At 50.0% G+C, this 25,002-nt stretch overlaps 1 protein-coding gene across 1 annotated transcript in view; it reads right to left on the bottom strand.

The window, feature by feature from the left end:
* Positions 1-25,002, bottom strand: part of auts2a (activator of transcription and developmental regulator AUTS2 a) — a gene marked incomplete at both ends in the record, with an annotated part of 292,549 nt that overhangs the window by 99,116 nt on the left and 168,431 nt on the right. Inside the window, one exon of the mRNA XM_084449320.1 lies at positions 7,102-7,131. Within this exon, the coding sequence (XP_084305446.1) occupies positions 7,102-7,131 (30 nt within the window). The remainder of the gene's footprint in view (positions 1-7,101; positions 7,132-25,002) is intronic.

Genomic DNA, 25,002 nt, shown 5'->3' with positions numbered 1-25,002 from the left:
CCGCATAACAGACAGCCGGAAGTCAAAGCTCTTACCAAGCCGGTCTATTTGACACCGAAAGTCCACGGCAATCAGAAGCACAAGTGGATAATTACATTATTCTTGCAAAGCAACACATCTGATGCCCTGTTTGGATGTTAAAACAACTGTATTTTTGAAAGTCATTCCATTGGGAGAGGAGCAGAAATGCTGTCTGTTTGCTTCTGAGGTGACGAATCAGCTTGAGTATAACAAAATCACTGTCAACAACAACGACAACAGCTCTCTCCCATGACAGCTGTTCTCCTTTTCCAGCGAGGATGAATGTGTGCTATCTATGGATAGAAACTAGGCCTGTGCACCAATGCAACAACGCCATATGTACAGAATGTATACAGCTGTGTGTGTCCAGCAGGACAGAGCACAGGACTGACTGATGGAATACCGGGAGTGAATATTAAAAGCTTCAGACTCTAATGGACACAGTGCTGTCAGCGAGACGTCAGAGTTAAGACACACGGTACAGTGGGCAGGGATAGGGGGTTATTCTGTACTGAGCTGCAGGGATAGGGGGTTATTCTGTACAGAGCTGCAGGGATAGGGGGTTATTCTGTACTGAGCTGCAGGGATAGGGGGTTATTCTGTACTGAGCTGCAGGGATAGGGGGTTATTCTGTACTGGGCTGCAGGGATAGGGGGTTATTCTGTACTGAGCTGCAGGGATAGGGGGTTATTCTGTACTGAGCTGCAGGGATAGGGGGTTATTCTGTACTGAGCTGCAGGGATAGGGGGTTATTCTGTACTGACCTGCAGGGATAGGGGGTTATTCTGTACTGAGCTGCAGGGATAGGGGGTTATTCTGTACTGGGCTGCAGGGATAGGGGGTTATTCTGTACTGACCTGCAGGGATAGGGGGTTATTCTGTACTGACCTGCAGGGGAGTGGGGACATGGTGATGGTGGTGGCTGGTTATACCACAGGGAAAGAGGGATATACAGTACGGCCTGGGAGCAGGGGAGTAAGGACATACTGTACCCCCCCCCCCCCCCAATACTCCAGCAGTCCTGGGACTGGGGCCCTGGGGAGGTTGGAGAACAGGCCCCGTCAGGGAGCAGCCATCCCAATACGACCTTCTACTGTAACCTCCTCGACTAGGACAAGCTCAGGCATAGAGCAAGGCAGCAACCTCACCCTAACCCGGGCATACCGTTCTATCACTAGCTAACTAACTACACTGGTGGTGCAGCAGACCAGCGGGGGTTGTCAGTTCGATTCCTCCCGGGTTTATTTACAAGGTCTCAAACAAACCAGCCAGGCTAGCTCACACGGTAAGCGCTTGCAGAGTCCTGGGCGCTGGGCAGACATTAATGACAGCGTGATTCTTGTTTTCCACATCTGGAGTCTGGAATGCTAGGGTGGGGAGATACGCAGTGACAGAATGAGGATTCGCCTGCTGGGAGAGACGGACGCCAGGGGACAGGGGACCAACAGTCTGAGGGCGGCTAAGTGGGTTGCTGCGGAGAGGGGTGTGGGAGAGGAGGGGCTAGAGTAGGAGGTCACTACCCAGGGGGCAAAGCTGCTGACACCCAGCTAGCACGGGAGAGACAATGGCTCCCGGTTAAAAGCAACTACCGCGCTGTGACACAGATCTGTACCGACAAACATATTTACGTCCACTAACATAATTTCACGGCCGAGCGCACGGTCTATTGAGATTGCCATATTAATAATGAAAAATGACACTTATTTTGTCATTCTAGCATGTATGCCGGACTGGAAAATAAATATCCATGAAAAAATCAGCCGTCTGACATTTAGCCCCGCGTCATCATCTTCTTTTCGGGGAAAAAAAAAAGAGACGTAAAATGAGCCCATCAATTACACTGCTTCCATTTAATTATGGGCGTGTCAGCGTGCGGCTGTGTTGGTGTGAGGAGCACAGTGACCTTCTCTTCCACTGGTCTCCTGCTCTGCTCTGTCGATACGGTACAACTACGGCGTTGGAGGGGGAGGGGGAGGGGGGGGGTAGTGTGTGCGTACGTGTGTGTGTGTGTGTGTGTGTTTTGAGCCTGTCTAGGGAGGATCGCTGACCCGGCCATCCGTCAGCCCCCCCCTCCCCCAACCCCCCACGGTAGTGCTCTGCCACGCCCGGGGTCTTCCCATTAGTTTCTCATCTGAGGCACGCTAATGAGCTCCGCCTGCTCGTCCACCTCTGGGACCCAGCTGATTACCAGACAGGGGGAGTGACCATTTGTCAATGGCAAGAGGTGGCATTTACACCGCTGACCTTGCTGGGGTGGAGGAAGAGGAGGAGGAGGAGGAGGAGAAAAAAATTCAGTCTGAGAAGAAAAAAACAAAAAACCTCCACGACAAACACGCTGCAGCAGTGTTAAGGCTCGCGGAGGGTTTCCATTGGCCGCCGCTTTGTGCGTGCAAGAGGGGGAAGAGAGGAGACGGAGAGAAAGAGCACGAAGGAGAGACGGAGGAGAGGACGGCAGGCTTGCTGTCTCTCTCCCTGTCAGCGCCGTCTTCCTGACTCACCGTCTTAAGCGAAAATCGCTCGCAGTGACAAAATGTCAAGGCACAATCATTTTTATATTTCTCACTTCTGCTGTAACTCATTCTTGTTACGGGAAATAAAAGCCTGTTGTCCCCCCCTCCCTCCCCCACCCCCACCCCCCCGGCTCTCTCTATCTCTATGTGTGTGTGCAGGCTGCTGTGGTCAGCCAGTGTGTGTGTGTGTGTGTGTGTGTGTGTGTGTGAGGCTCGGAGGGAGCAGGGATTTGGTGGTTGTGGGATAGAAGGGACTCGTGTAGGTCTGTGACACTGGCTAACCTTGGTTGGGGGTGCTGGGGCTCAGGGGGTATCCATCACAGTGGCAGCCCAGCGCCCCGGTCCGGGGGAAAAGCCACAGAAGTTGCCGGGGGAGGAAAATAGCTAGTAAAAATTTTATGCACTTGGCAGAGCGGTCATGTCATACTTGGTTATGGAAAATAATCCCAGATGCCTGCAGTGCTAAAATGGAGCTGTAATGTGCTCGCCTCCTAACCCAGGCTGACAGCAATGATGTACGACTACCATTACCGGAAAATATCACTTCAACTAACCCATGATCCGGCTCCGCTAAGGGTCATATTATCCATGAGGAACAAATTACACTCCCCCAAAGTAAATACAAATTTCCTACACGGACTGGGTACAAAGAGGGGAGGGCTATGGGGGAGGGGGCGGGGTTGGCGATATGTTACCTATGACAACGCTCTGCGGAGTGACAGGGATGATAAAGTACATGACAAATCATTGGCTGACAGGGTTCTCTAGTGCAATCAGCCTCAGCCGCGGCCTAGCGAGCAGCCACTCAAGCCTGTAAACAGCACTCTCTTCCTTTGGAGGGGCCAAAACACATAATCTTTTAACGCTGACAAGTCGCTCTCTCGTTTTTATTACTCCTCCTGCTCCCCGGCAGTGGGGGAAGGAGGAGAGGGGGATAAAATGTTTTTACGTACAGCACAGCGTGATTGAGACGGTGAGACTCTCCTCTGGTAATTGCCTAAGGGCAAGCGCAGCAAAACAAAACAAAAGGGAACCGGCAAATATATTACCAGTTCAAAATCTTTATTTGATGTCAAGGACAAACGGGTTCGGTCCGCTGCACTAAAGCACCCACTTAGAGCCCTTATCTCCAATAAGAGCCAAGTAAAGCAAATTGCACCACTTTCCCACACCAGGCCATTAATAAGATGCGAAGCGTTTTCAAAATGGCATTTACTGCTCATGGCTGCTGATAGACGTGAATAAATACACGCTCAGGAAAGGTGTGGTCTGAGTAAAGAGACACAGGGGGTGGGAGGCAGCGAGAGAGAGAGAGGGGAATAAAAGTCAGTTGAACGACTGTGGATTAGCGTACTATTACAGCGATGACTGGTCTTCATAAAAGGCCTAAGTAGTGCTGTCTGTGAGCGTAGCTGAAGCACCTAAAAGCACTTGAGCGCTGCCAGATGGTCTCGCAGAAGAAATTTCACTGCGAGGTTTTAAGGTGCCACTTACCAGGGAAATCACTTGTGCGTTAGCCGGCGAGACCGGACAGAGGGTCAGCTCTCGACCGCGCCGCAGAGACCTACGACGGACGGTAGAGGAGCACTCGTCTCAAGCTGAAAGGTACAGTACCAATGTATTGGAATTACTACCTTCATGAAAAGTTCAGCCTCCAGAAAGGCCAGTGGGCATGTAAGCCCGCGCAGCGAACGATCTGAAACGCACATGTTCGGCCCGCCGTCCCCACGGGTCTGTGGGAGATTTCTCTTAAATCACTCAAAGCTGGTCTCCCAGCTCCTCAGCACATAAACATGTGCACATTAGCGTTAAAGGCTGCACTCGTTTCACATTCACTTTAGCCTCATCAGCCCCCCTAAACGATCTCAGATGGCGAAGGCCCGCTGGCGTTAACGGCGCCATGAAACGGGGGAATGTTATTGGCGGTCCTTGGTCGGACAGACATCAAAGGCACCTTTCGTCTCTGGAGCCCTTCCCTCCATGCTCCCCATGCCAGTAACACAAGGGTCATGACCCCAGTCAAGCTGCTCCACATGACGCGGACAGTCCTACCCGTTAGCCCTGATAGAAGATCCACCTGATCCGGATCTGGATACCTACTGTATAGCCGGCTTGGAGAGAGGGAGGGCGAGCGGGGGGATGAGGGATGCAATCACCGGCTGTCCGCTTCTCGAGAACGCAGCGGCGTTCTAGAGCCAAGGCCAGGATCTGGACGGCCAGACCGGCCCGGAGCTTTGAAATGTTTTTGGCTCCTGCGCTCGTTTTTTTTTTTTTTGGCGCTTGTATCCTCGGCGCCGATTCATCGGCTGTTCCGAGGTCCCTGGACCCCGGGAACCCCTGGCCCGCCAAGCCCAGATGGACCGGCCCACTGACTGCGCAGGACGAAAAGAGGACACGCATGCCGTACCGCTTAACAACGCCCGGTGAAGCGCCGGTGACGGCCGATCGATCACCGGTTGACGGTGCGGAGCAGACAGGGCCGACTGCAGACGCCGTCACCGCCAAGCACCAGTCGCACACACTTACTCTCCATACTAATGACATTTCCCTACATTACAGTAATTGTGGCATTTGAATACCGGCAATTATAGTGACAGTCACACGGTGTGTGTGTGCGCCGTGTCCCCTGTCCTGCCAGCGCTCTGACCAGGCCCTGCCTGTCACCGGCTGTCGGGGAGAAGAAAGCGAGAGGGGCATCAGCGTTGGTGACGAGGCCTTAGCACCGATGCTAATGACATGGGAGATAAGGCTAATAATAGCGCGGAGGGAGCCTGGCTTCTATCTGTCAGCTAGCGCGCCATTATCGTGTCACTCTGGAGAGGTTCCATCCAGCGGGTCACTTTGTACACGGCGGCGTGGAGAACGTCCATATGCCACCGAGGCTGACAGTGTTGGCCGTCCTTTGCAGACAGGCTGTTTTATAACATCCCCCCCGTCCCCACACATACACACACACTATACGTACACACACACAAGCACGCACACACACACACACACACACACACACACACACACGCACACACACACACACACACACACACACACACACACACACACACACACTCACACACGCACACATACACACACACAGCGCAAGGCAAAGCTTATCAGAACCCTGTGGCTCCTATCGATGGGGCAGGGGCCTCCTTCACCAGGCAGAAAGTGATTTCTCCCGGGAACACTTTTTCCATTTCCTGATTTTGAAGGAAACTAAATAAGCTGCGTTTGTCCTCATCTGACTACATTTGACCCGTTAAAACGATTCTGCTACACCCACCCCCCCCCCCCCCCCCCTCCCTCCCTCCTCCTCCTCCTCTTCCTCGATGGTGTTCGCATCATCCTCAGAATGCTAATGGCCCTGCGGGGGGGTGCAGCGCCGTTCGGCGTCTGGCAGGAACAGATAGTGACGGAGGTGACTGGGGGGGGATAACAGGGCTGAGCGGGAACTCCAATTACCCCTGAACACCGGGGGGAACGGCAAACTCAGCCATCACAGGCCGAACCCACCCTCTCTCGCTATTTACTAATTCACTCCTCTGTTATTTTAACACACAATTAATCAATGACAGAGAGGTGCGCTGGGCTCTGTTCTGTGCCGGTGCAGCGGGAGTGTGGATGAGCTAATACAATCACAGGGGGGATTACACGCCAGGATGCTACTCGGAAACAAAAGGGATTGCCACCAGAGCTGAGGTAATTCCAAATCGACAACACTGAGTAATGACTCAATTTACTGAGCGGTCTAAGACAAGCAAATTGTATTACTAAGTCATCACACAGTAGCCGGCACTGCAGATAGAAGTGAACTGGTCTTGGAGAACATGGCTGCTCACAGAATCTTTGTATGCGGTGTTGAGAGAACGTTCAGGCAGAATAACATACCGGATAAAACGTAGCGATACGGTTCTGCTTGTCTTTGTTATATACAGTACAGAGATATGTTACGTACTGCTTTCCTTTGTTATATACAGTATCACATTATTCACAGCAGGTGACTGAAAAGATAAAACTTCAAAAACATGGAAATGGAAAAAGATTGAGAGATGTTGTGAGCCTCATCTGTATTTGGACTTACCATACTGCAGACGCGGAAACAGAAATAATAGCTACTGCACACAGTATCAGCAATGTAACAATTGCCATCCTTGCAACAGAAAACTGTGATCCATAAGGTAAATAATATAGGAGGGGCCTTGTTGTACTGTATGAATGCATATATGCATGTTAAATGTATGTAAACTGTGCTTTAGGAGGAAGGCTTAAATACATTTTCTATAAAGCCAAATCCTTCCTACGACAGCAGTTCCATTTACAGTAATCTCAAGGCTAAAACCCATAACAGTTCAATTTAGATTTTGCACATCATTAAGTCATTTATAATTAATATGCAGCTAATTAGGGCTTTCTCACAGTTATTAACTGAATGCTTAGTTCTAATTAAATAGAAATTCACACTGAAAGCAAGTCTAATATTTGATTGTGTTTGAAACCACACTGATAAAAGATACATGAAAAAAGAACTGCACTGTCTGAGTTCTGTTGTGGAAGGTAAACACTAAACAAGTCCTACCTTCTCCTCCTGGTCACTCTCACTGTCACACTGCAAGAGAGAGACAGAGAGAGACATGGTCAGAATAACAAGGCATCCACCATCCCTCATCCATCTTTTGATTCAATTTTATTCAAATGCATATGGGGTGTACATAATCAAATACACTCTACCTCCTAAAACAACACATTTTTACCACCTCTTTAATGGATAGCTGAGCACAGATTAGGATTTTTTTAATCAAAGCCAATGTCATCCGACATCGACTATTACGGTGTTTAACTCAGACGTGGGCTTGAATATGAAACAAACGGTTCGCCAGATCTCAGGCAAGCGCGCCCATTCTTATGAGCGTTCAAAATTCAAGGGCTGAAATCTGGAAATACGGAGAGCACCCACATTATAATTCCAGGACGTATCCTTCCTATTTCGGATCAAAAGTGTTGAGCGGCAGGAAAGAGAGCTGGCGGGGTTTGTTGCAGGAGGGGAGAAAAATGGTTGGATTTCACTTTTTCTTCCCAATTTCAATTTCAAGGTCCACTTAATTCTTTATCAACTAATTAGTAGGAAGCTGGGTGACCGGCGGCCCTCGAAGTTGTGCATATGGCCGAGGAGCAGGGAGGCACTGGAGTCGGTAATGAAGAAGGCACTGAGGTGGGGGCATGTAGGGCTGTGTGTGTGTGTGTGTGTGTGTGTGTGTGTGTGTGTGTGTGTGTGTGTGTGTGTGTGTGTGTGTGTGTGTGTGTGTGGGTGTGTATTAAAGCAGAAGGGGGGTTTAGCCCGTTGCCAGCATGGTGGGGGTGATTGACAGCGCTGGGAGCCGGGCCATGGAAGGCCCCTGCCTAAGCCTGTTTTTTCCTCTCTGCTGAGGCGGCCAGGGCCCCGCCGTGCTCAAAGCTAGTAGGCTGGGCTGCTGGCTCCTCTATTCCCCCAGCCGGCCCCGCCGACAGGGGCATGCGAGCTCAGCAGGAGCGCGGCATCCAATTTACAGGCCTGTCCCACACGGCCCCAGGGGCTGCCCCCAGGCACACTGCCATGATGGTCAGCCCCGGCTGCTCATAAATTATGCAGAGGCAATAAACGCACTGAGCAAACACTCCTCTAACGCTCCTCTGCTCACTCACTCACTCACTCTCTCTCTCTCTCTCGCCCTGGCTCCATCCCTCCCTCCCTCGCCCATCCACCCTCTGTTTTAATACAGTGCACAAAGAGCCAGGAGCCAAATATAGACTGTCAGTTGAAGAAAATAAATAGGGTTAATGGTAGATGAGTCAGGCTGATTACATGTAACAATGCATGCCTTACAAACGATGCACGGCGTATAAATGAATGCATTTATTCTAGCCCGTGAATGAAGTAGTCTGTCGCCCGTATCCTGCAGCCTCCCACTCAGGGTAATGGAGGTGGAGGCAGGATACGATGCGCTGGTGTTCCTGTCTGCGCTCCGTCCTGGTGTTTAAGTCTTCAGAGTGTGACAAGAGGAATGTTACCCAGGACTCATTAGCTGCCTCTCTCTCTTTCTACCTCTCTCCCTCTCTTTCTCCCTCTCTCTCTCTTTCTCCCTCTCTCTCTCTCTCTTCCTCTCTCTGGTCTCTGCACACCACAGAGAGTGGGCAGGCAAGCGGAGAGTTAAAATAATGGGGACATTTATTTCTTCCACTGTGTTGTGATCCATAAAAAAACACCTCCAGCCTTTCTTCCCCCCCCCCCCCCCCCCCCACCCCCCCTCTCTCCCCCGCCTGCGCTGCCGATTGCTTTGATTGCCGAGATATAAGCAGGCTGGAATGACTTGCCCTTGCTTGTGAAGCAAATGGAACGCGCTAATAGAACTCATCGTATTACCCGATGCAAAAGTGCCATAGCTCATTACTTTAAGATAAAAGGATATCGTTGGAGACGGCGAGCAGAATTGACTTTCTGCGCCGCGACTTGATGATGATTTAATCAACTGCTCTCTTTCACTTCTCATCCCAGAGCCTGTCGCTTTCGCAGGTGCCACTAAACGAGACGCCGGTGCAGCCAGTGGGGAGAGAGGGGGGAAGGAAAGAAATTGCTGTCATTACTTTTTTCCCCGAGAATAGAGGTATGTAAATTTCGCCGCAGTACAAAGAGGGAGAGGAAAAAAGAAAGTGTAATAAAATGGAAATACCTTTATAATGAGCAAAGTAAAAAACCCAGAGATCAAGCCTGACAGGCAGGGGCAGGCAATTTGTACGTTTTTAAAGCACACACACACACACACACACACACACGCACGCACGCACGCGCACGCACGCACGCACGCACGCACACACACACACACACACACACACACACACACACACACACACACACACACCGACGTTCCCGCACACACGGAGCACTACACGGAGAGAGGCGACAAATAATCACATGGCTAAAAAGATAAAAACATCTCCAACATAAAATAAAAAAACCACGTCGGAGTTGTCACTCACTGATAAGTGATCATGGTGCACTAATACTCTAGCCCGGATACAGACAAGGGAACACAATCACTGCGCATCTAGAATGTTCTTTACCATCCACTGCTCCCATCTTACAGTGAATGGCGCCTCGAGGAAATAAGCATGTGGGGCTTCGGTGTGATGTGAACCGTCGGTATGCGGCCCAGAGAAAGCCTGGGGAGAGTTCAGAGTTCAAGACATGTACCGTTAGGTGGGAAGTAGACTAGATAAAGAGGTAAAGCTCTGCTCTAATCCTGTTATGCTTTTAATGGGGTGAGAATGAGCTCAATTTTCAGCTCGCCCCGTGTCAAGATTCACGAGTGTTCATACTATAACGTTAGCTACTGTTGACTGAATGTGAGTATGGGGTGTTGTAGTCATTCCCGTGCCAACAGTGCACTTGTATCTCTACGGCAAGACGTGTGTAAAACTACAGCCTTAAGCTAAGGCGTCAGGCATGTTAAAAAACTACAACAAGGGTGCCATTTAGTGCTACAGGGCCTGCTCTCTGACAGACTGAGGCAGTTGAGGGGCTCAGGCTTTATTTAATGCAGTCATGTACAATAAGGAAAGCATTAGTCCTGGGAGGGGGCCCGATGGTGGAAAGTGATACTCTGTCCAGGCCCACTGCTATTTACACAGGCCAGCCATTCGACTGTACGCCCAGACCTCGGTGTTTAGGTTAAGTAACAGAGGAATGTCAAACATTACCCTCAGCGCTAAGAGCTGTTGATGTTGGCCTGTATCCGGAGCACTTCTGATTGCCGTCGCCCCTACCACTGCCACCACCCCCCCCCCCCCTCCCCCCCCACCACCCCACACACACACACACACACACACCCACACTCCGTCTCCCACCAACCAGCCCCCTTTTTGGCCGAGCGCACTTACAAATTTCCCTACAATGCGGCTCAGCATCCCGGGACTTTGTTTACACCGGCCTCGGAGTAGGAGAAAATGATTTGTGTCCTAAAGCCGCTCCAGCTGAGAGCAATATCGGGGCCGGCAGACGAGGCTGGAGGAGGAGCCATGCCCTGAATGGTAAACCATCCAGCAACGCCATCGTCTCGCGCAGCGGGGTCCGCGTCTGGCCCTGCCAAACACCCGACAAACACGCTAACCCCCGCCCAAAACTATTGTCCTAAAGAGGTAACCACATCACACAGGGATGCGTGCAAGACAAGCACGGCATGTTCCCTAAACCCAGAAACCTCCCGCAGATCTGGGGCTCCAGTGTTCTGTTCCTCAAATACAAGCAGATGCTAAGTCAATCGCCGCAGAGAGTCAGATTCAAAAACAACAATTGGAAAGGCGTACTGGAAAGGGTTTATTCCGCATTCACATTTCTGGAATGGCAAAATGTGTCTCTGATCTACTATTCTCTGAAATGTCAACTTAAATATAAAGGCATGGTTGCCGCCGTGTCTGATAATAGCCTGGGGTTATGCTGGTCAGCATCCGTGACCCTTGAATTAATTAAAGCTGATATGTGCGTTATTAAGGGGGTCCAGTCAAGCTGGGAAGTGAGGGGGCTTATCTGTGTGGGCCAGACTCCCTGCAGGGTGGCTGAAGGGGTTAATGCAGAGAGGAGGAGGAGGAGGAGGAGGAGGAGGAGGGGGAGGAGGCCCTGTCTGTCTGCCAGCAGGCCTGCATGCCTGGAAGCTAGAGGGACAGCATGAAAGATGGCAGCCATTGCCAGGGTCAACTCTGATGGTGCCAATTTGACGTGCCGCCGTCGAGGGCTCCTCACGCCCCTCCCCCCTCCTCCTCCCCCCTCCCCCTCCCCCCTCCTCCTCCCTCGTGGAGAGAGCTGCGTGTCCTGATGGTTTTCTGATGCAAACAGTCGCATCGCAAAATGGTTTCTCCCCCCCCGCTGCCTGCTCTTCCATCTGCTGCTGGGGCCCGGGCTCCGCCGCCCGCCTGCCTGTCACAGCGTGCCTGGAAATTAGCTGGGGAGGAGGCGCACGCTTGTGCTAATTACATTTTAATCATTGGAAATGTGTTGGCAAATCAAGGTTTGATTGCCATCTTGGAGCTCGGCGTTCCTCCCTGCAGAGCGGATGGGGGGCCTTGCCATGTGACGGCGGCTGAGCCTGCGACTGCCGAGCACCCCCCCCAACCCCTCCGCCCACCACGGCCACCGTGCAATATGGCAGCGTGCCGCGGGCTGTGGCGCGTTATTCACGGGGAATAGAGGGGCGGGGAGGGGGGGGGGGGGTGAGGCGGGGAACTGTGCCATGCTCATTCTCACCTCGCCCTCCCGTGCCCCCGCACCCGGTCTGCCGGCAGGGGGGGGGGCAGGGAGGGGGGGGGGGGGGGCCTCAGAAACGCAGCACCTGCGAGGGGACAGGAGCAACCCGCCCTGACACCACCACAAGTTTCCTCTGAAATAAATATGAGAGAGATAACAAATCTGAATGTCCGATTGTGACAACACTTTCATTTCAGAGAGAGAGAGAGAGAGAGAGAGAGAGAGAGTAGGGAATTAGGGAGGAAGAGGGATAGTTTTGGCTTTGTTGTTGGCAGGAGGACGATGAGCTATCCATCTTGCAGATGCGAAGCTGAGATAGTGTCCAATCGAACAAGCAGAGCCAGATATACTGGAGGGCCTGTTCAGCCCAAACAGGCCCTTCATAGGTATCCCTGCTATTAGGATGGCTCTCCATCAAAAGACTGGGCATCTGCAGGAACACAGAGGCGTATTACTTCTGGAATGAAAAGTGATTTACACTAAACAGGAATCACCTAGTCTCAAACCACCTTCACTTTAATCAGCGTTAACTGGCTTTCCATTCACACTCGGCAGCTAGACTAACAGTTAACCTGAATGAGGACCAAACACACACAAAGACTAGCTGTTCCAAAAAGGGGATCATGGTAGAGTGAACCTCAAACAAACCTGCAGATCATTTTACCTCAGTTCTCAACTTAGAAAAGTCATTTTTCTTAAGAGACAGTTTTAGAAAAACACCCGAGCATCGCCAAATGGAGAGGAAATTCGACATGACATGTCTGACTAGGCCGGGTCATTAAAATAAGCAGAGGTCTATGGCGATGACATCTAACATCTAATTTCCCAGCATCTGCTTGATGTCGAGCTGTCATATGAAGTATGGTGGGAGAGAGGGGAAAAAATGAACGAAAAAAACAGCTAAAAAGCTCTCCTAGCTGGAGGGGTTGAGACTGTCTGTGCAGTGACATAAGGCTAACGTCTCCTCCAGCAGCCAAGTGGGTCCCGTCAGGGAGGACCAGTCTGCTGTCTGGCCCAATATAACCGGGCCTGATCCGCACGGCGGCCCGGCCAACTGCAGCAGGCCAACATCTGAAGGCAATTTCCTTTCAAATGTAAAACTTCATCCAGACGACATTAATTTTGACCGCGGACGCTGAATTCCAGTCATTGAGCTAGAGCGGAGGAACGAGAGAGGGGAAAAAAAGAAACGAAAACCTCCATAAAATAATAAGAGCTTTATAGTCTATGACCTCTGGTTTCAATACTCCAGAGTGCATTCTTTTTGTTTTATTTCTTTGGATTCTGCTCAGACTTATTGAAAGAGCATTTGAGAGTGAAATGGAGAACACCGGTTTCTTTTTTATTATTATTTCCATCCTGTCATCTGTGATGGTTTACATTAGAACAACACCAATAACCGCAAATTAGAGAGCTAGCGCCGCACATCTCTGAAGGGAAGCCATTTTAAAATGTGAACTCGCAGGTGGAAATGAGTTTGAAAAACAGACACCTGAGCAAGGAGAAAAGTACATGTAGACGTACTCACACGCCTAACAGATGAACTTCTGTCTTGCCTGTGGTAAAATATGCATCCAGAGGGCATTGCGGGTGTATGTGTGTGTGGGGGGTGTGCGTGTGGATGTGGGTGTGTGTATCCGAGTGGGAGGGTGTCTTATCTTTAAAATAACTTGTCAATTACGCTGCTCCCCTCAACAGATGTGCCGACAGAGCCCTGAAGTGGTGCTTGGCACAGACAGATGGTGCCGCAGGGCGCGGCTCTCAGCTGATCTACAGGCGGGGGGGCCCCGCCCAGGCAGGGAGGAGGGGGAGGAGGAGGGGGAGGAGGGCGGGCGCTCGGCTTCTTTATCAGCAGGTAACAAATCCATTTGTTACACAAGCTCCAAGTTCAATATCTCCCGGTCCCAACATGGGTCTCCCAGCCGTGAGGCAGGCTGCAGGCAGGCAGGGGGGTGGGGGAAGGGTTTACTGAAGGTTCACTTCATGGAAATAGAATATACACACACACGCACGCACGCACACACACACATACATACAGTACACACACAAACACGTATGTGCATACAAACGTACACACACAAACACGCACACACAAACACTTATGTGCATACAAACGTACACACACACACGCACACACACAAATGTATGCGCATGCATACATACACCTTGCATCTGCAGCCCTTTTCCACCTAAGCATATTGTAAGGTAGTTGGGGAGTTGGGGGGTTGGGCGTGGAGCAGATGCTGGCTTAATCAAAGATTAATGGAAAGGATTTTGAGACAATTACATACATCAGATTGCATTGTTTGCGCCATTATGGCAAGTCCCCTGAGACTGGTCCACTTGGTGTGCATTTTAATTACTGCACACGGCAGACATTAGCATTGATGTCAGCTGGCATCTTTATTACAGCAATCTACTGTAGCCTGACACACACACACACACACATGCACTGTGAGGTATATATTCAGCAGCATATATAATAGTATTAAAACAGACGCAATATTGCTCGACAAGAACAGCATGGGAAACAATCTTTGTTTGCAATCCATTTCTGCAGAACTCAAGTCGCTGAAATCCAAATAGTATAGAAATCGGTGAAAAGGAACGGCATTACTGATTAGCTGTACAATGTGCTGTTCTCTTCGTGTAGACAATGGGCAACCATGACCTTGAGGGAAAAAAGGAATTCTAAAAATGAATCTATTCATTATATTATTGTTATTTCCAACCTCCCTTCGATGTGAGCATGTGAGTTAGTATCTGTCTACTGTATCTGTATGTATACATGTTAGTATCTGTCTACTGTATCTGTATGTATACATGTTAGTATCTGTCTACTGTATCTGTCTGTATACATGTCAGTATCTGTCTACTGTATCTGTCTGTATACATGACGTGCTGAAGGGAGCAGGCCTGTTATTGGCCTAGCCCCCGGTCCGCCCCTCCCTCGCCCCGCCCACCGTAGAGCTGAGGGAAAAAACCTCAGGATTAGGTTCTGTGCCTCTAATCACTTAGCTCCTCACACCTGACGGCACACTATTAACTTTCACTGTCTCCGGTGACCCCGTGGGTCGTTGCCCATCACATCAAGTTTTTATTAGGGAATTTTCCTCGTCATTAGCCATGGCCTGGAAACGAACCATTAATATTCATACTTGCTACAGGAATAAGCTCCTGCGGCTCTCCATCATCGGCGCTATCGGTGCAGCTGCCGCGGCTAACGGTTGCCCCCGACGCTGCACGTTACAGGGGCTCCATGAAGCCCCCTTCTCTGTGTCTGCTCTGGTGAAGGGGGCGGGGTTGGAGGGGGAGGAGGAGGAGGAGGAGGGAGGAGGAGGAGGAGGGTGCAGTGCCAGCTGACACCAGTCTGAGAGGCTATCGTGCTCAGTGCCAACAGTCTGCCTCCCAGTCTCGTCCATAAAGGCCAGTCCTGTCGGCGCAGTCCCACAGACGGACCGTGCCAAGGGCACAGCTGAGGCACCGAATGGCACCACCCCCATCTGAGCGCTCCCATTAGAACAAATGCTCCATTATGGCCAGGAGCGACAGGAAGCAGAGCCTCGTTTGGGCTGGTTTTGGAGAGTTAGTGATAGGACTGAGGAATTGGAAAATGTGACGTGTAGTTCGTTGGGTACAAATGGTAGTTTAGGTTTTTAACATATCTGGCATTGTGGAGAAAATGAGCAAAATGTGTGCGGCATAATATCAGGGGTGTAAAAGACCAAACCTCTAGTTCGGAGGTGAATACAGAATAACCTAACTCTGCCAGGCGTCCTCTGTGTTGCCATGCAGTATTCAAGATGGCCACCATCGCAGACTACACACCTCAATCCCGTGTCTCCCTTTTGCTCTAGCCAGTAAGAGTGGGCAAATACGCGCACGCACGCACGTGCACACGCACACACACACACGCACGCACGCACGCACGCACACACAGACATGCAGAGGTGTGATAAGCCTGCTCAAAGCAACAGAGGCGCAGGGCTCTCATCCTGATAAAACGTCCAGCTCCATGGCCGTTCTCCCCCACACAGCAGAGCGGGCCGAGCCGGGCCGAGCAAAGCCGAGCGGAGCCAAGCCAAGCCGGGCCGGGCGGGGCCCCGGTGGCTCCATACAGGGGGAAGGCTCTTCTGCTTGGGTGGTGGCAGCAATTAACTGACAGCTCCCTGACAGAGCCAGATAAACTCCAGTGGAGAGCACCGGAGGGAAGCGGACTTCATCCGCGTGCGGGACATGAGGGGGGGGGGTGAAAGGGGGACTAGACCATAAACATGACGTGAGGAGGGGAAGACCCCACTCTTCAATAAAGACAGGCTGTCGTAAACCACAACCACTTACACTAGATACCTTAGATACAGTAGATTCAATGTGTGTAATGGTTTGTATTAGTGGTATAGATAGTAGAAGTAGTAGTAGTAGTAGTAGTAGTAGTAGTAGTAGTAGTAATATTGTAGTACATCCACACCCGTTTTGTTGATTTCTAATAATTCTTCTGTTAAAGTAAGTTTCTATGCTTGCCCAGCCTCTTGACTTAAAAGCAAGACTGTGAAGATAAAAAAAACACCAAACATAGCTAGCCATTTTAGCGCAACCTTGTTGTCTTCAAATAATTCGTCTTTCAGTGACAAAAACTCTTTGTTGTTTTGATCTGCTAGCTGTCATGCAGTACATCAGAACTGCCTCATTATGCACAACGCAGTCAAATAATAGCCAAATCTGAGTACCCCTGTCAAGATTATGTCGAGCACACGCGCAAACAAGCAAAGATGAATAAACATTAGTTGTGTCAAGCGCTCCACTTGGAGCCTCGAGGCACGCAAAGATGTGTTTTGCACAAAATCAAAATATTTAATCTAAAAGGATGATATGAGGCAGAATGAAATTAAAAGGAAACCATGATAACTGTTAAAACAAATTACTTGCAGCACGCTAAATTACATTTGCTCCTCCATCAGAGAGATCAAACGAGCCAACGCTGACTCTCCTGTGCTAATTATTTACTGCCTTCACCTCCTTTTTCATCCCAGGGGTGTTAATAAACACTCAGTCTGGCTTTTCTGTTTGTTTGTGTGGATTATTTATGTTTCCTCCGTCTCTCTCCTCCCTCCCTCCCTCTCTCCCTCCCTCCCCCTCTCCCTCCATCCCTCTCTCCCTCCCTCCTCCTCCCTCCCTCCCCCTCTCTCTCCCTCCCTGTGCCCTCACCGTAGCAGGCTGGGTGAATTAGGGAGATCTAATGTAATCCCGGGGATGGCGGGCTCCTGAAAAACGTGCTCAATTAAAGCAGGATGTGCCCTGTGGGAGCGTCCCTGGTGGAGCGTGGGGGTGAGTGACACAGCCCTCTGGTTGGGATTAATTAGCATGCTAAGTGGAGGAGCCCAAGAGCGGGCGGCGGCCCGCGTCCTCGCCATCTGACATCCCACCTCCCACATCACGGCCCCCGCCATCTATGGCTAGCAGGCGCGCCAGCCCCTCCGTCCCTAAACCCCCCTCCCCCACACCCCCCAGGACGCGTGTGTGTGCGTGAGGGGGGGGAGGGTGAGTGTGTGTGTGCGCGTGTCTATGGCTGTGGTGGGCTGCTGTTTGAGAGGGAAGCTCTTGTTTGATCTCAGTTCAGATCTCAGACTCAGACTGGCCTGGGCCTGTAGGGGGAATAATGGCGTGCAAAGAGACCGGATCTCTGCCACGCTCAACCAGAGCCCATGTCATCAAGTTGCTACTGGACAACAGCTGGAAGCTCTGGTCAATTACACTTCAAATGGGGGGGAACCGCGGAGGGGCCGAGAGTTGGCCGAAGATAAATCCAATTAAGAGATGTGGAGTTAAGGGTATTATAGAGGGCCAGGGTAATATGCTTAACCGTTCCACTCCTAAACCAAGCAACAACTGCACATAGTCACTCTAGGTCTACGACACGAGGCCTCTTGGTTTGGTGAAACTTCCGGGTCAACTTAATGGATGCCATTTCATATCCAAGTTGACTTTGCCTTGATATGAAACATGGTTAACACTCAGCTCAAATGTTTTCCATTGTTTTCTGACTGGCACAGCAGGGCAGACAGTGGTAGACCCACCGAGCTCTGCCCTGGGCTCCTGTTTTCATGTTGATTGGCACAGCAGGAGGTAGACTTCACTACTACAGGAAACAGAGCTGCCCACGAGCGCACATGAGAGGGTAGTGAACCCACTCCAAAGAATCTGAACAGCTGAACTAGTTTATTTTGTCCTCTTTCAAATATCGGTATCTAAAAAGAAACTGGTATCAATTGTACGTAGTGGTACTTGTATTATAACTGTGTAACACTAAACATTTACTTCCTCAGTGGATGTTTGAGCGGTTGGCAGCTGTGACGACTGCTTGGTTGAGTTCCTCCAGCCTCCCCCGTCGGCGGATGATTTAGTGTTGAGGGCCCTGCTAAGCTGTGTCAGGCCAGAGAGCAGAAGAACTCCACTAGCCTCCATCATTCACGGGGTGTTGTCAGAGACAACTAGCGACGGGATAAATCCGTCAGAGGCGGAGCGAGCGGCGAACTGCTCTTCGGAGAGCCGGCCGTCCTGTCAGCAGTGGCGGGGTCAACGGATCGCGTTTCCCCCCTCGTGGCGCTCTGCGGTGTTATTCCAGGCCACTGGGCTGCAGCCAGCCGCCCCGCACCGCCCGTTTGCTCCGACGCACGCGCGCTCCGATGAAAACGGGACCCCTCTTCCGCCCCCCCCCCCGTTTTTCGCGTGCTCTCCAGCCGAGTCAGCACAAGGTATCCCGCGTGGTTTATGACCAACCCAACTCTGGCCTCTCTCAGATCCCGGGCTGAGGAAAAAAAAATGCCGGAGTGTTTTGTCAGCCGTAATTACTCTCCAATTATACGGTCAAAACATGGTATTAAGGGGCACTTTGTTGTCTGGGCCGGCTTGCTTTGATCAGGTTGCGGGGGAATGTGTTTCACATTAGGGGCCCCGCTATGATGCATGTTTCCTGTCAGGGCCTGGATAACAGTAGGGGCAGCGAAGCAGAGGCCCCCCACCTGCTGGGAGCGACGGGGGTCTCCATCCAACCCTCAGGCACGCTCTCGCATCCTCCCTCACTGGGCAGCATCACACAGGGGAGGAGAGAGAGAGAGAGAGAGAGAGAGAGAGGTACATAGCACATGAGGTAAACCTATAACCTACTGTTTGACCAGTCAAGTAAACTACTCTATTTCACTGACCATAATAAAACAAATCTGTCAAAGAACAACAGCCTCCATCCATCTACTACTGTTTGTAGACTTTATCCTCAAACCAGAAGTACTGAGCATACAGAAGTAAGCCGAGTTTGACGGGTCTGGGCGAGGTCGAAACCTTGAGAATATTTCTCAAGAACTCCGCTTTCAACAGAACGCTCGGCGTTAAATCTATTCCCAAAACCTCAGAGTTTTAAATATGCCTTAATATTACAATGATACCACGTGTGTTCATTAAGTGAGCATAATTATGTGTGCGCCGTATAGGAAATTATGTCCACATGCAATGTCCCGGCAGAGATGCCCCCCTGTCAGCTCCAGTGTAAAGTAGATGGCACAGGAGTGGACCATTCATCACTTCAACACATCGCCAAGGTCAGGGGAGCGGTGCCCTGGAGCAATACACCAGACATAATATATTAGCGCCAACTGTTCTGGGGAGATCTCAATGACTTTGAATATGCCTGCCTCTCCCACACACTCGAGCGTTGGCAACACTTTGAAAGTGAGAAACTACCCTACTTATCAAAGATGCCCATGTGGGCGGGAGAAAAATATATATTCAGTCACGCCGTCTCTGAAGAGAGAGGGAAGGAAAGAGAGAGAGAGAGAGAGAGAGAGAGAGAGGCAGAGAGAGAGAGAGACAGAGAGAGAGAGAAAGAGATAGACAGACAGAGAGAGAGACAGACAGAGAGAGAGAGACAGACAGAGAGAGAGAGAGACAGACAGAGAGAGACTGGTCGTGACGCTGCTGGTCATCTGTGGCGGGCAGAATGAGAGCTCCTCCTGGGGGATGTGGGTGGCGTCCCGGGCCAGGCGTGGCATGTGCTCTCTCCAGGCCTCCTCCAGGCTCTGCTGCATGCTGGCCCGCGCTGCGCCCAACGCCATCTGCTGCCTCCCACTGGTGAGTTGGCGGGCGCGGCTGCACGGGCAGGCGGCCCTCCCCTGGTTTGGGCAAAGGCCGGAGGGGGGTGGAGGACGAGGGGGGGAGGACGAGAGGGGCTCCCTGGTGCTTCAGAGAGCCACTCCATAACACTTTCCTCATGAGCAGGGCCCTCCGGAGGGCTGCTGGAACGTCTCAGAGCCATCTGGGGAGAAGTGGAGCGTGGCGAGGAGCAGCTGGACGCTTAGAGCTGCTATTTAAGCCCTGGCAGCACAGCTCCATCAGGCAGTCAGCGGGTAACGCCGGGAGCACAGCCCGGCACAGCCCAGACTAGCACAGCCCGGCACAGCCCAGACTAGCACAGTCCGGCACAGCCCAGACTAGCACAGCCCGGCACAGCCCAGACTAGCACAGCCCGGCCCAGCAGAGCCGGCCCACTTCCCAGACCCACAGCCCCCAGCATACCAGATCCCCAGTTCCAACCCACCCCAGCATAAAGCCACCAACCCCCTCACAATTGGAAAGAAAAAGATGATCTAAACGATATAGTCAACGTATACCGTAATGTCAAATCAGTAGTACTGTATGGAACGGTTATCGCAGGACCAATCAAAGCCTGTTTCTTAAGGCCCAGCTTTTACAAGTAGTTTATCTTAGTGCTGTGATGTGTTAACCTACTAATGTTAGCCTTCATGTTTATTAGCAGACACAGCTTGTGGAGGCTGATTAGTCATGTCAAAGCAAGAGTTTATATCTGACTGTGGTTCCGAGCCAATAAACTCTTTATCTGTGGCCAGGGTTGTATATGCTTGTGTTTAGAGGGGGTTGCGGGTTCACAGACAGGAAATGGCGGTGCTATCTGAGATTAAAGATGTGGAGTGTGGCTCGTTGAGAAGTGTACTTAAGATGTTATCACTGAGCAGAAGACAACTGTTAGCAGGCCAGCCAGATAAAGGGAGTGGAGCAACACCAAAAAAATCCCTGGAACCACACAGCTCACAGCTGCACTCTTGCAGAAGTAAACAGACTTTACTAGTTTACGATGGCAAACCGTTATAACTGACAGAAGCCATTTTCAAACTCTGGTATGAGTTTAGAATAATTAATTTGAAACACCCCTCACACACTGCTGAATGAATTGTTTTGACATAATCATACTTGCAAAGCAAACGAGAAGTGGTCTTGCTGGCTAACGAGCCAACTAAAACTATCTCCTCTTTTGGCTCTTCATATGTTTGTGTAAATACAAACCCAGACCAGCAAAAGGACAGGCGTAGGAGTAATTCATTACTTCTCTGGTACTGCTAAAATGATGAATTATAAAACATGGGTTATGTCATATACATTAATTATACTGAGATGCATCACTTACCACTCATGTTAAGTTCTCACTTTTTCAAAGTGAGTTTTTGAAAGTGAGCAACACGCCCACTCACGGTCAAACACAAAGAGATTCTGAAACGCGTCGGAAAAGAGAGAGCTGCTGAAACGAGATAGGTTGTCTTAGCAACTGTCGATATGCCGCTGGAAGCTGAAGGGGGGGGGGGGGGGGGGTTCTCTCTCAGCGCCGGGCGAAGTCTGGATTCTCCCGCATCTCTCAGGAACCCCCCCCCCGCCCTATCCGCCCCCACCCCTGCATGAGGCTATAGCAGAAAAAAAAACTCTGCTTGTCAGGAGAACATTAATTAAAGTGTTAAAGGTAAAAGAAGTATTGACTTCTCTTCCCACCTCCCCACCCTCACTCTCTCTGTCCCCTTGAGGTGGAGTCTTCTGCTAGCTCAGGCCCGGGAGCTAAGTGGAAAAAAAAGCCCCACAAAGACCAATTAAGGCCTTCACTACGAGACTGAAAGGAAGACTAATGGAGGCAGAAGGCCCGATTACAAGAAACCTTTGTACAGATGTAAAGCAATTAGAGTGGTCTCGAGGGCCAGACAGTACGGTACCTGTGAGTCATAGATCCTACAGCCGGTCTGAACTAAAAAGGAACAATCCTTCTTTTCTGTTTGGGAGCCCGAGCCCGGCTGTGTATTAGTGTCGTATATCAGCCGATAGGCACCGTATTGGTTTCTCCAATGCGGGGAAGAGGCAGTATAGTCTGCCAGGGAGGAGCACTCCACCCTCCATTATCCGTCCATGGGGAGAACAGGAGTGGTATTATACCTGGAGGCCCCTGTCAAGGCTGCCGAGGGGGGTCCGGTAGACAGAACGTTAACAGAGAGGAAGTCTCAGAGCTCTCGGGTGACTGCCGTCGTCACAGGGCTGATCAGGGAGGTCACAGCTGGGGTGATTCTATGGCGCAGTTCCACAGATGACCAATCACAGCAGAGTTAGCCAGGGCTGCGTCCTGACCCCCAGATCACACAGAGACAGCAGCCAATCTCCCCGCGGTCAGACGTGCACTCGCGTCAAAACGACTGTAAAAACCCACACTGTTGCATGGGAAACGGGTTGATTTCAGGTGGACAACGGGTGTATGAGGAAGGAACTACTAATGTATGTTATGCACACCTACAGTATACATACAGCACATGACAGGCCCTTCTCCGTCGCCGCCCCCACCCTCTGGAACCACCTCCCCAAACACGTCCGCTGCTCCACCTCACTCCCCACTTTCAAATTGTCCCTCAAAACACACCTTTTTGAATTTAGCACACATGTTTTTATCCATCCCCCTGTACTTCATTCATTTTATCTTGATTATTTATTTATTATTACTGTGTTTATTGTTACTGTTTTCATCCCTTATTTTATTGTAAAATATTTCAGTGTTGTTTTTCTCTATGTAAAGTTTTGTTGATTATGTACTTATTGTGAAGATGATCTGGCTGTGTTTTTCTCTATGTAAAGTGTCTTTGAGTATTTTGAAAAGCACTATATAAATAAAATGAATTATTATTATTATTATTATTATTATTATTATTATTATTATTATACCATAAGGACACCCTCTCTTTCTGGCCCTAAATAATGCAAGATACACAGCATGTGTACAGTATGGAAAACAGCAGTGTACCTGACTAATAAGCTGCTCCAGCACCTCTACCAGCCCCTGTGATCCAGCACCCTGCACAGTGTGAGGCAGGTGAGGGTCATGCTCTATGGTGGGTAACAAATTGATTCCTAATGGGAATTTATGCTCAATGGTCCCGTCTACAATTAACTAAGCAAAAATCGTCAGCGAGACCCGAGATTATGAAATAATTTTGACAAATGGCGGCCGGGGCATAATGACCTTTTCCCTTTCTCACCGTGCCACCGGCTTGCCGGAGCTCCTCATTATTTATTGGCCCTTTTAAAAAGCAGGTAGAGGAGAATGAATGCATGCCTGTCATTGTGTGTAATGGGGCTAATAATGGTGTCCTGCGCACTGCGTAATGATATTCCTTTACGTAAAGGCGCCTTCTCTTTTCCTGGGCTGGCACATGCACACTGTTCAGCACATGGTCCCATAAAAACACCCTTCCTCTCTCTATATCTGCCAGCGGCTCTGTGGCCCATTTCAACTGGAAACAGGGAGAAGAAGAAGAAGGAGGAGGAGAAGAAGAAGAAGAAGAAGAAGAAGAAGACTAAGAAAAAGAAGAAGAAGAAGACAAAGAAGAAGATAAAGAAGAAGAAGTAGAAAAAGACTAAGAAAAAGACAGAAGAAAACAAAGAAGCAGAAGAAGGAGAAGAAGAAGAAGAAGAAAACAAACAAAGAAGAAGAAGAGAAGAAGAAGAAGAAGAAGACTAAGAAAAAGAAGAAGACAAAGAAGAAGATAAAGAAGAAGAAGTAGAAAAATACTAAGAAAAAGACAGAAGAAGACAAAGAAGAAGAAGAAGGAGAAGAAGAAGAAGAAGAAGAAGAAGAAGAAGAAGAAGAAGAAGAAGAAGAAGAAGAAGAAGAAGAGCAGGAACACTAGAGGAGAGGAAGAGCTTCATCCTGAGTCCCACAGCTGTTTTACACATCTGCCTACACCTGCACACCAACACTCACACCTCACACATATATCTGACACACTTTTCACAGACAATTACTGCTCATATATCCATCTGTATAAATGATGCACAGCTACAGTTCTGGACACACATGGTGAAATAATAGCGTAAATTATGCAATCACATGATCTAGCAAATCATGAAATATTCCACATTATTGATATGTGCCAGCGTAGTAAATCAGCTTGGTGTGATAGCTCGACTTCAGTGCTGTAGAAAACTCATTTGACTTCGCAGTTCGAGCTTGATGAAGTCCCTGGACACCGCTGGTTAAAGACTTGAGCAGATGGCCAAATACTTGGCTTAGGAAAAGAGCTGCTCCAAATATTTTTGGCAGAGCTACAGGCGTACGGCAAAAGTTCATGTCAAACGCTTCGTTTCACAAGAAGATCCAGCCTTAAGGAAAAAAGAAGGAAGAAAAAAATAAATAAAACAAATAATAAAAGACAGAGAAACAAGAGTAAATGACAGAGATGTTGAAATACCGTACGATGCTATCTGGTGAGTTCAGGCCGTGCATGCATCTAATTTAGCCTGAGCCTCATCCAGCTCCTCTGGTTCTCAGATAATCACTGCCACAATAACACGGAGCGGAGGGATCAACAGGGTCTCTGCTTCGAATCAGGGCTGAGGCGACGGCTCACGCAGGCCAGCCAGAGAGACGGTGCCCTCGGCTGTCTTGGAAAAGCTCACGGTCGCTCACATCTTCGTCTTCCGAGGCCCGGGCTGCCGAAGTGTCCTTTCGTCCCCTGCCAAGAGATTAGGGGCGAGGACATTTGTGGAGAGTGGATACACATTTTAGATTTGAGGGGATCAAGTTGGGGGGGATTTGGTATCAATAAAGACACAGATACTTTACTGTGGTTGGGGACTAAGCCACGAGGGAGAAAATCAAATAAAAAGCTCATATCCTGCGAACATCCCCCTATATGACACTGGGGAATGTACAGCAATTGTTTTAGTTCCCTGTATGTTTGGATACAGCAGAACTGAGGATCATCAATGTTTTCTTTGTCATCTAATGTCATCATTGAGGAGGCTGGCTGGGGCTTGGAGGCGTAGCCACTGGGAGACAAGAAGACAAAGGCTTGACTGGCGGCAGATGCAGCTAGTCGTGGAATATGTCTCTCT

This window comes from Borostomias antarcticus (genome assembly GCF_949987555.1).
Source record: "Borostomias antarcticus genome assembly, chromosome: 15".
Classification (NCBI taxonomy): domain Eukaryota; kingdom Metazoa; phylum Chordata; class Actinopteri; order Stomiiformes; family Stomiidae; genus Borostomias; species Borostomias antarcticus.
Note: the sequence above shows the minus strand (reverse complement) of the source record. Positions and strands in the feature narration are given on the sequence as shown.